The following is a 12205-nucleotide window of genomic DNA, read 5'->3' as shown; positions in this document are numbered from 1 at the left end:
TATTATGATTTAATTTAGATTCTATTGCACAAATACAGTATTTATGCAAGATTGATTTTTTTTTTATTTTTTTTTTACAATTACTAAAGGCAGTATTGAACCTTTTTCTAAACTACATTTTACATTTACAGTGGTGTGAAAAAATGTGTTTGCCCCCTTTCCAATTTCCTATTTTTTGTATGTTTGTCACACGTTATTGTTTCAGATCATCAAACAAATTTAAATATTAGACAAAGTTAACACAAATAAAGACAAAATGCAATTTCTAAATGAAGGTGTTTAATATTAAGGGGTTAAAAAATGAAAATCCACATAGTCATATCCTTTGAACTCGAGTCTATCACTAAGGCTGATTATGTGTGCACTGCTACTATGTCCGGTCAGTTAGCCATCACCATTTTGTCTGTAACTGGAAGTTCCACAGGATCTTAGCTCGGCCATTCTCAACAACACTAGGGGGTATATCCCATTCTTGTCATGGATCGCTGTGTGGCAGGCAGGAGGAGGACCCAAATTGCAAAACTCACAGACTCGGGGATGAACTCAAAAATCACAGCTTTAATGCTGGAGAGGCAGAACGTAGGAAATACAAAAATTAAACTGGGAACCATAAACTAACACTCGCAGAGAGACACAGGGAAATCCACGCAGCATGAGGGAGAACACGACACAAAACTGAGGGAGATGCAGACATAAATACACAGAGGGTTAACGAGGGAAGTGGGAGCACACGGGGAACACAGGTGACACTGATAATCATAACAAGACACAGCAGGAGTGAACACCACACTGGCGGGAGACGGCCAAAGTAAAACAGGAAGTACAGAGGTTCAGACAGGAGGAGAGAGAGCACGGGGAAAACACAGACATAACGGGCTGGGGAAAACATAGAATAAACACAAAGAGAGATGAGGGCTCATGAATACACAGAGGGGCACACAGGGGGTAAGAGTCACGAAGGGAAAACACTTAGGGAACAACACACCAGGGCAACTCAGGAAACATGGCCTAAATAAGGAACAAAATACAAAAATACATGAAAACTAAGAATACTGGGCCAACATGGCCCAGGACCATGACAATTCTGACCTTGGGATTTCCAGACCATACTTGGCACAGATGTTCCTGTATATTATGCCAGCCTCCAGTTATGGAGGTCCATGTATGTCCTGCCTGCTAGCATCTTGCACCCTGCTGTTATGTGCTGAACTGTCTCTGGGCCATTGTTGCACACCCTGCACCCAGGGTCTTGGCCGATGTGGTAGAGCACAGACTCTGTTCATCTTGTGCTATAGAGTTTGTTCCTGTGCTGCCATAATTCGTGCCTCTGTGTTGTCTTTCAGTCCAGCTTTGTCCAGCCACTGGTAGGAATTCTGGATTTCAGCCATTCCTCCTATCTTACGGTGGTACATACTGTGCAGTAGGACCTGTCTTCCATGATGGTTCCCCCCTTTGCTCCTCTTGTTTCTCAGGTTTATGCTGCCTGTGATGTTCACTAAGCACACGGTCAGCTGTGGCAAACTTCCTGATGTACTTTTTTTCTGATCCTGGACAGTGGTTCTGATACTCATTAGTTCTTAGTGAGTGACGTCTCATGATGCTGGATTTGGGGTGAAACCCTCCATACATGATAAGGACTTTCTCGTCTTTCTCGTCACCTCCTTTGGCAAGCTTATTATCCCAGCAGAGTACCTGATGACAAGCAGGGTGTAGGTGTTAATTGCGCAGATTTTGTTCTTTGCATGCAACTGACTCCTCAGGACTTCCCTTATTCTCTGGAGGTATTTGGTGGATGCAGCTTTCCCAATAGCTGCTTTAGTGTTCCTATTTGCCTGTGGGCTTCCCAGATACTTGTAGCTCCCCTCAGTGTCTGCAATGTTGCCTTCTAGTAGTACAATCCCACCCCAGTGGGCGCAGGAGGGATTCTTGGAGAAGACCCATTTTATTTCCCAACAAAGATGACATCTCTTGGTCAACCTTCAAACACTGCTATCCTGTGTGATGATATTACACAATCCAATAAACTGCTTGTTTTGATAAATCAAATTAAAAACAATTAAGAGAAAAGTATGTCATAGCTGACAGCGTCAGATGCCTTTTTAGGTCAAGAAACGCTGCTCCCACAACACTATCATCATCTAAAAATTATTTAATATTTTCAACAAAGTAGAAATTTGCAGTTTCTGTAAAACATTTTAGTCTAAAACCAAACTTCCCAGAGGAACCCACCTGAGGGATTAATAAAGTTCTATCTTATCTTATCTATACTGGATGAAGATGTCGCTTAGTCTCTAATTGATCAACTGTATGTAGCGACACTTTTCTCAAGTATCTTCGACAGAACAGGAAGTATGGAAATTGGATCATAGTTGCATATCAAATCATTGTCCTCTCCTTTAAAAACTGGAGTAATTAATACCCCTTTCCATTCATTTTCATCTTCTATTTCTAACTGACAAATTTTAAAGCTGTAAATGTCAGTAAATTCCTGTATCTTTTAATGAAACAACCTTTATCTGTAATAACTGTACCATTTAAATTTTTCCTTAATTTCCTTCCGACTCGATGATCTATTTATTAATTTATTTAAGTGATTCCAAAGTGAAATATTATGATCTTTAGCTTTTTCCATAAGAGCAGTGCAATATAAAGCTTTAGCTTTACATAATTTCAGGACTACTTTATTTCTCAGGCTTTTATATATCATGTGATCAGTGTTGATTTCGGTAGTCAATGCTGTTTTTAAAGCAAAATCTTATTTCTGTTTAAGTTTGTGTACTTCACTATTCAATCATGGTAAAGCTGTCTCCCTTTGCTTGCATTTGATGTTTTTTGTTTGTATATATTTAATTGTTATTTCACTCAAAACGTCATCGTGGAATAACAACACAGATCCAAATTATCTATTGATGTAATATGATCGTAATTAATATTTGCAAGGTCATGTTCACATTTTGCAATTTCAGACAGAAATAATCATCTTTACTTGGTCAGAGTTTTTGGCACAAAAATACAGTCAGGAGTACATACCCTGCACGGTATGCACCACTGTCAGATAGGAGTGGTTGACATTCCTACCAGTGGCTGGACTGAAAGACAACACAGAGGCACTAATCATAGCAGCACAGCAACAAACTCTAAGCACAAGATGAACAGAGTCTGTGCTCTACCACATCGGCCAAGACCCCGGGTGCAGGGTGTGCAACAATGACCCGGACACAATTTAACACATAACAGCAGGGTGCAAGATGCTATCAGGCAGGACATACATGAGGCACTTTAGCCAAGTGGTTAGCATAGTATACAGAAACATCGGTGAGGAGTATGGCCTGGAAATCCCGAGGTTAAAATAGAATACGTCACCTAGGCTAGTTGTATGAGGTGATGTTCCATGTGCCACATGCCAATTTTGGAAACCGGGGATCAGAGGCCCAGGACTTCCACCTCTGACTGCCGCCCCATTCACAAATCACTGATCCCCTATGTCCACTCTTCTGGGGTAGTTGACTCACAGCAGGACTGACCCAAGTAGTTTCTTCAGGCTCAGCTCGGCCAGGCCCCATGGGCCAAGGCCCAAGCACCTAATGCTTGCCCTCGAGGCTCTACCCAAGGGATTCCTACAAGGTAGGACCTGTGGGATCACTTCTTTTGTTTGTTATTGGCTACCAGCTGCAAATAGAAACTATGCTCAAGTTCAGACATGTGTCTGAAATGGTCATATCAAACACTGAAATCACCGGCATCATGAAGATTCACAAGAAGAACACATTGCATTAAGCTGAAGTGAAGACTGCATTATTGTCTGTGTGGAATAAGACTCGCTTGAACCTTGTTGTCATTGCCATTTGGCCATATTTAATATAAACATTCACCACTGCAGTAGTACATATAATGTATGTGACATTTTAATTACAAAAGGTAATTTTATGCATCTCAGATGAAACCACAGCAGTACCTATGTGAAAGTAGGTGGTGGGTCAAATAAAACAAACAAAAAAGGTACAGGAAAACCATTTTACCCTTTATTTGATATTCATTACAAATAAAATCATGTAAACAATTTAAGACAGATGGTGAAAAGATGGTTAGAAAAAATGCACTTGACAGGGAAAGCACATGTAAAGTCACTAACATGCAAACAACAGGCCACAAATCACAATATTGCTCTTAAGATGTAGGCAATGCTTGTAATAAATATGCTCTGGCCACGACAAAAACGATCATATATTTTCTTTAGTGACTGATCTGTGTCATGCATGTCAGTGTGAAGGTTTCCATTAATCACACAATGTGAACATTTCACAGTACTTTAGATTAAAAAAATACACTAAAATGCTGAAACTGCAGTTAAAGACTGTTGGTGAACTGTCATAATAGAAAGACAAAAGTTACAAAAATACAGCACAACTTTTCAAAACCTAATAAACTGGATTAAACTCTATAACATCACTTGTGCAATACATTACACTTCATTTCATAAAGAGATTTCCAGCATATGCTTCATGTCATATTAACATTCATTTTTTTCCTGGCTCCAGCCGAAATACCAAAATATGACCAGACCATGCACAGATTTATTTGTGCAGATTTATTAGCTGGTGAAAACTGATGAATAGTGTTATACGTGTGAGAAAAGTCCTTTGATCTCAGGTTCACTTTGAAAGACTGTTAAGAAATCAACTGGAAACCGTTCAGAGTCTCAAATAAAACATCTGTGTTGTTCCTAACATAGTTTTTATATGCAGAGTCACACAACTATCTAGATTTGAACGTCTTACTAGTGTGCTGGTTGTAAAGTGATTAGCATGATATTTCCAACATACAGAAATATATTTAAGGGAAATGTTAGCATTCAGAGAACATTCTGGAGGAAAGCTGACTTTTTATTTAGTTATTTAGTTTCTTCCACAAATGATACTGGATCCAGCTGAATGCTAGATTTAACTGAAAGACATGGACTGTTATTTAGAGGTATATTTGTTAACATCTGTGGTTAAGAAAGGAGTGGGGTTATTTCCAGGATCTACTGCTCTGAACTCGCGCAGTGCCTCTACCACTTGTAGACGAACTGTAACGACTTGATGCAGTAGATCGGGCACTGCTGGTTGACATTCGGCTGGACATTCGACCTGCAGTAAACATGGGCCATAGCATCACTTTATGGAAGCAATATGGTAATACTATTATTTTTATTGTTAATAATAATGATAATAATAATAATAATAATAATGATATTAATAACAACAACAACAACAACAACTGGAACAATCAAATAAGTATTTAGCTTCAACCTCAGTAGTCTATGAAATAGAAAATACTGCATATGGGACATAAGGTTTTAAATACCGTAATACAGGAACAAAAACCGTTGTTTTAATAGTTTAAAAGGAGAAAATTCTGGAAATGCAGCAAGTGGCTGCCAACTGCTGTGTTCTACAAATTGGATTTCCAGTTGGATTTTAAATCTTTAACAGTGTCTTCTTACTGTTAGAGTTACTGGGGATGAGTATTTCCTCCAGCTGTTCCTGGATCTTGGCCAGCTCGTCTGATGTGAACCGCCACCTCTTCTCTGCTGCTCGTGCCGGATGATGTGACGCGTTGCATTTTTTCCCTTTTGATGATGTAGGAGAGGACAGGCATGAGGCAGGGATGGAGCCTGTTGTCATACCGCTTGGAAATTTCTGAGCGATTACTCTGAGACCTGGCAAGGCAAGACACATGAAGACAAAGGCTTGGTTTTACAAAACTTATTTTTAATAATTGTAGACGTTAGTGTTTACATCCCAGAGCTGCTGCAGAAAGGGGCAACGGTGCATTTTGGCCACAGTCTCTGAGTTCATTGGAAAACATATATGCTTGGCAGGTTCACACCTGGACACATATCACATGTTCGCTATGAAACGGATTACTTCTAGAGAAAGTACTTTAAAAGGCTCCAGTGATATTAGAGCTTACCTCCACTGAGCATAAACAGATTCTCAAACCCTCGTTCACACATGGTGGTAGCTGCCTGGCTAGCTATTCTCTCATCCTCATCATATACAATGATGATCTTCCCTGGGGCATTTTTCTACACCGCTGGTGGGTTAAGGTACAGTCAGTAGTTAAGTGTTGCTATTCACATTTGTAACATGAAAGATTAACAGCTGCCAAATTTGCGATGTGACTATAAAAGGATACGTATTCCAGCACTTCTTTGGTGTAGGGGTTCATTGTCCGAGATAGCATGGCAATTGGAAAACTGTGTGCTGCATGAAAGACAGACAATTGAAATTAAAAATGTCATTTTTTTGTACAAGGAGTTCAATGATCCAGCTTCATGTTTACCTACCGCTAATGATGTGGCAGCAGTCATACTCGTCACGATCTCTCACATCCAGCAGCAGGTAGGGGCAATCGGTGTAGGGCCTGTCAGTTGGCTCTGGGCTGGACACCAACTCACTTGCCATCTTTTGATTGTTCCTGTCTATATTCAGCTCTCCCACACCACTAATGACACTGAAAGGTCAAAGATTGGAGAGCCTCAGACTGTCTGCAGCTTCTTGCATTTTATATTGTAGTTTTTCTGAGTCTGGCAACTGTCACATTTATAACTCAGGGATGCTAAAGAACTGAGTATCCAACATATGAAAATAACGGATAATTTAATTGTAAGATCGGAGGTATATATTGTGTGGACAGAGCACATTATTATCTGTACACTGAGGCAAAGACTAAAACCTGATACTGACACTATACTTTTTTCCTGATGTGATTCACCCAGTTCACCCACTCGACACCCTCTACAGTTAATTTTAGTCTAACACGGGCTACAAATCATTTCCACTCATTTAACTTCTCCTGACATATGACTATAAAAGCCTGGTGACAGCAGTGTTGAGTCAATATAGTAGAGTAGTCACTTTGTCTCATAAAGGACAGAAGGCCTAATAAGAGTTTGTCAAACAGCGCATCACAAGTTTAACCCAGTGCTGCCCTTATTTCTGTCTCCATCTGTCCCCAAGCACAGGGTGACGTATGCTCCAAAGGACTCCCATTACAATGGCAGTCTGTCTCCTTCAGAGAGGCCACCGATAGAATTACACCTGTGGGATTCCTATTTAAAGTGCACGATGATGATAATGATGATAATGATTGGAGAGTATGGGATGCTAAGAACAGAGTGAGGGAGGTCATTAAGTGTGAAATAAACAGGGATGTAGGGTTTTTGGACAAACAGATGCCCTTAGGTGCAAAAAGCATGTTGTATGTAAACAGATAATGAACAGTGGGTGTAAATTTCAGGTGTGCTTGGGGTTAATGTAGCGATTGTTATGTGCTGGGTGTGACAGAGGCTGATAATGTAACGCAGGTTGGCTGTCAACAAACTCTCTTTGTATCGTTCTACAAAACACTTCCCAGAAGAAAAATTTGGGATGTTGTGCAAAATGTAAACAACGACATAAGTCAATATTTAAATCACTTAGAAAAAAAATGGAGGCATCCAAGGACAACAAACCTATCACTTTAAAAAAAAAAAAGTGTCAGTGCAATCCTTTGCATGTTTTTGTTTCTGCTATTTCTGTATCTCATCCGTCACCTTATTGTGTCCCCAGAAACACATCCATTTTATTTTGGAATGTTTTAGCATTTTTCTTTTTATTTCTGTTGTTTCATTCAGCTTTTGCTGGGTTTTTTTTTCTACTTCCGTTGTGTTTTATTCAACTTATGTTGTGTTTTGTGTGCTTTTTCAATGTTTTGTTGCAGTCCATTTGACCTCTCAAGGCCACCATAGAAAGTTCAATTCTCAAGACTTTATAAGCCATCTATTAACCATGAAATACATGTGGGTAGATATCAAAAGACATCTTGAAATGGGTGAACTCACAATGTAATACCCATCCAGATCTGATCTATCTGCTAGTGCAGTTGCAAATACAAATTAGACTCCTGGAAAAAGAAAATTGACTTCATATAGAAGTCAGATACTGCATCGAGAAAGTTTCAAAATCTTTAAAAAGGAAATACAATGTAATGATATTTACTGTTGCCTTAGGATACATTTTAATATAAACAGTAATAATAATAGTAAATTTTGTCATAATAAAGTTTGTCTGTCCAAATACAAATAGTATGGTATACTCTGTAAAGGTTTACGGAGTGCTGTAAATGACCTTAGAAGAGTTGACCTAGCAGTGTAGCAGACTTCATTGGCATCTCCTGTCTCCTGACAGTCTGATGCCAGCAAAGAGCCATTGGTGTGTTCAGACGCGAACTCTGAGTCTCCTCCAGACTCCAACCGCAGACCATCTACAAATCAATAACCATACATTACAATACACTGTCAGCTACTGTCAGTAAGTCATGCTAAGTGAACAAGTAATTCTGACTGCAACTATTACCTTCTGGACTGTGAGATTCACTATCTTTTTCATTTTCATTCAGGTCGGAAACAGAGGCCACCTGCAGTATCTGGTGTGGAAAAGAACATTTTGAAGATAAAGGAGAAGAAATTTTTTTAAACAAAATTATAAATGAAAGTGTAACAAAAGAAATACACATCCTGAAGCTTGTGGAAAATAAAAGAAGAAATATCAATAAACAGAGAGCCATTTGTTTAATCACCATCTATGATCAAGTTGGTCGGTAGACTTTCCACTGATTGCAACACCAAACTTACAGAATGTTACAGTTCTGGAAAAAGTCAATTTTCATGCTTACCAGTTGTGCAAATGTTGTCACTTTTAATCGTTTGAAGATTTCATCTTTTCGATACCTGTAATCTTAAATGGAAAGAAAACAAATGCATGAATCTAATATATATGCAACGCTGAAAACCATCAGTCTTGATGATAGCTGCTCTTTTTGAATAACCCTTGAAGATGAACGTAAATGCTTCCTGTGAAGTCTAATGTAATTGATAAGTGTGAACCAAAGAGTATAATAGAGTTAGCCACTGCGTGCAGCCTTAGTAGATCAAATTCACCTGGGTCTATCAGGTCCTGTATTTCTTTATCCCCTTCCATTGCTTCACAGAGGCTACGTCCACACTGGACCAGATAGATTTGAAAATGCCCCGCATCCACACTAGCGTTTTCAGTCGCTATGCCCACACGTACCCGGGTATTTTTGAAAACGCAGATTTTTCTATGCGTTTGCACCTTTCGTCCACACGTAAACGGCGTTTTTGATCACTGAAAACGGAGATTTTTAAAAACTCCGGCCAGGGTGGATATTTTCTAAAACTCCGTTTTTGCATTTACGTGTGGACGAGAAAAACGGAGAAAACGCAGTGTCAAAGATGTGCGCCTTTTTTGACGTCACACTGTGCGCCACGTTATTGTTTCGGTGAAATGAATTTCTACAATACTGTTACTGTTAATTGTACTCTCTGCAGTGTTTAAATGCTTACATATATACACACATTTACTGTCCCTCCGCACATACCACTCGGTTCTGCTTCTATGCCCCAGCTTTGTTTACTTTTTCCCACCAAGGCTTCTAGACTTCTGATTGGCCAACATTTCTACACGGTTAGGAATATAGCGCCACCTGCTGCTTTGGCATGTTCCTAGCAGCGTTTTCCTTCATTTCTGCCTTTATGTGTGGACGGGATTATTTTTTAAAACGAAAACGGAAAATCTCTGTTTTCAAAAATACCCGTGTACGTGTGGACGTAAACGGCCGAAAACGCTTACGTTCCAGTATTGCGCATGCGTGAAACGCAAGACGATTCAGCCTGCCTCATTTCTGTTTGTCATTTATTTACTTTGCCGCTCTTTGAAATGTTGCGGCAAAATGTTGAGGAAAAGCACCGAGTTTTTTTTCAATGGACTAACATTGAGGTGGAGTTGTTGCTGTGCGTAACACAAAAGTACAAAGTTGTAAAAGCGAGTGAGAGTTAAAGAATTTGAAGAAAAGCTATCTGGAGCATGTACAGACTGATATTAATCTTTAGTAGGGCTGTCAAAATTGAGAGCAAACAAAACATCTGCCCTCCGCTATCTTAGTTTAATTGGCCACATGACTGCATCACATGACTAAAATGTGTCATCGTTTTCAAAAAGTCTTCGTTTTTGCTGTGACGCGAAAGCACTGTCTTCAAATGTATGCGTTTTCGAGAGCGTTTTCAAAATGCTGCATTTTCCTTCAGCAAAAACGCCGTCTCAGTGTGGACGGGAAGCCAAAACGCAGAGAAAATGATGCGTTTTCAAATGAAAAAACGCATTAGTGTGGACGTAGCCAGAGCCACAACTCTAACGTGTCTGTTCCCATTCTACCTTACCACTAAAGCTACCACCCCAGTGCTCAAATCAAACTGCTCAGCCTGTTTTTATCAGTGCAGCTAATGCTGGTATTATTACCATTCAGACCTCAGTAATTCGCACTGTGACAAAAGACCCTTGCTGGCACCTTGCCAGTATGTCCCTTAAGACTGGGTTCAGTCCCGCAGAGGAAAAAATGTGAACAGTGGTACAATCTGCTTCAGAGAATGGAGGGATCAGGGTCTCTTACCCCTGAGAAATCAGAAGGAGAAAAAATCACTGTCCACAAATTTGATTTAATAAACTGGGCTATATCAATAGGTTAGCACCTCACTCTTTTACCTTTTGACAGTACACAGAGAGCAAGGAGACACCCATTGATTATTAAGAAATTGGGAGTGCCAGGTTGGGAAATCTTGCCTTGAATGTACAGTAAACAGGTCTTGTGCACTTAAGGAAAGTGCATGGATCTTAGAGTTCTGCCAAGGTGTGCTATTTGAGCCATGTTTTCACTTTATAAAGAAAAGACCTCATTTGTAACTTGCCACAAGGCTGAACTGATGTTACATGACCAATAGTCAAAAGTAGCAGGCTAGCAGACCAGTGGGCAGAACAACTGTTTTGTACTACTTGGGTCAAAAATGTTGCCATTGTCAAGGAAGACACTGAAACTGTAAAAATAATCGATTTTTATTGTAACTGGTGAGAAAGATAAAGTATAGATCTCGGTTATAGAAAATAAAAGAGTAAGGAATAAGTATAGTTGGTTATCGCCTAAGAGAGCTGTTATTTTTGATGCAACTGTGTGGGAGGTGGCACAAGGGGGCGGTACATTAAACAGGGATTTTGTACTATTATGACCAGCTGCCTGGAGGAACAGATGTTTTGTGTTTCACTTAGGCCCAGTGGAGTAAGCAGGTGCACATCTCAGTCCATGAGGGTGTTGGCATGCAGAGTACTTGTGTGCAGGAACACTGATATGTGAGTTTTAGGACTGAGAGTGACTGGTAGTCATTAAGAAGCCAGATAAATGTATCAGAGCATTAATGATCCACGTTTAATACCTTTTTGTTGTTCTTTTATTGGGTGTTTGTTTGTCCAGAAAGGCTTTTGCATGGATGCTTGTTTTCATGGTTTGCAGTCAAAAGGATCACATATGGAATCATTCAGAGTGCTTTTAATATTGATGCACACTGCTGTTATGAGAACGCTTATAAGGATACTGCAATCACGAAATTCTTAAAGACAGGTTACTCACTTTTTTTAATCTCCTCCAGTCTTTCCATATACTTCGTGAGACTACATCCTGGGAAATAAACCGTGACATTAACATATATAAGGAAGTTAAAGAGCATTCAAACTGTGTGTCAAAATAAGCTACACAGTCACGTAAATCTTGCATATGTACCTGTGTCAAGCCTCGTTTTCACATGCTCATACTTTGCGTTTTTCGGTATCTTTTTCTTCATGTACTGCAGGGAGAAAAGAACGACACGTTAGCGTTAGCTGTGATAGCTTAAACGCAAATCGTACAGTCTAGAATAAAGAGCACCTTTTCAATAGTAGTGAGTAATCTAGCTAATGCTGTCATTTTAACAGGTGCACTACCGTTGATACGGTAACACTGACACCAATATAGCCGACTAGCTACCTCTTTGGAAGGGCTACATTATTTTTTGTTGCTCATGCTGTAGCCGCATTAAGTTAATGGATTTTTCGACAGTGCAGTAATGCCACTTAGCGTGTAAATAAAATAACTAGTGCTGTTTTTCTTCCCCAACGTTACCTCTGCGTTGCCGATGCTCCGATTCAGCGACATCTTTTTAAACCGCAATATCAAAAGTCCAGTTTCAAGGTTAACAATCTCAGTTTTGATTCGTCAATGTTTTTTCCGCGACCAATCAGGTAAGGTTATACTCTGGCGCTCTGTCGACATAGTGGTTTGGCTAGTTGCTTAGCAG

General features: G+C 39.7%; 1 protein-coding gene across 2 annotated transcripts; it reads right to left on the bottom strand.

The window, feature by feature from the left end:
- Positions 1 to 4000: 4000 nt before the first annotated feature.
- On the bottom strand, positions 4001 to 12184 carry cep41 (centrosomal protein 41). 2 transcript variants are annotated; one of them, XM_004556321.5, is made up of 11 exons: positions 12031 to 12184; positions 11653 to 11716; positions 11503 to 11550; positions 8701 to 8762; positions 8382 to 8451; positions 8154 to 8289; positions 6332 to 6498; positions 6181 to 6248; positions 5956 to 6070; positions 5486 to 5701; positions 4001 to 5129 (listed from the first exon to the last, which is right to left on the bottom strand). In XM_004556321.5, the coding sequence occupies exons 1-11, from the start codon at positions 12061 to 12063 to the stop codon at positions 5011 to 5013; spliced, it is 1098 nt and encodes a 365-aa protein (XP_004556378.1). In that variant the 5' UTR covers positions 12064 to 12184; the 3' UTR covers positions 4001 to 5010. The 2 variants fall into 2 exon arrangements, with proteins under 2 accessions (XP_004556378.1, XP_004556377.1); XM_004556320.5 differs by lacking the exon at positions 12031 to 12184 and adding an exon at positions 11797 to 11941.
- Positions 12185 to 12205: the final 21 nt, after the last annotated feature.

The sequence above is a fragment of the Maylandia zebra genome, linkage group LG7, assembly GCF_041146795.1.
Source record: "Maylandia zebra isolate NMK-2024a linkage group LG7, Mzebra_GT3a, whole genome shotgun sequence".
Taxonomy (NCBI): domain Eukaryota; kingdom Metazoa; phylum Chordata; class Actinopteri; order Cichliformes; family Cichlidae; genus Maylandia; species Maylandia zebra.
Note: the sequence above shows the minus strand (reverse complement) of the source record. Positions and strands in the feature narration are given on the sequence as shown.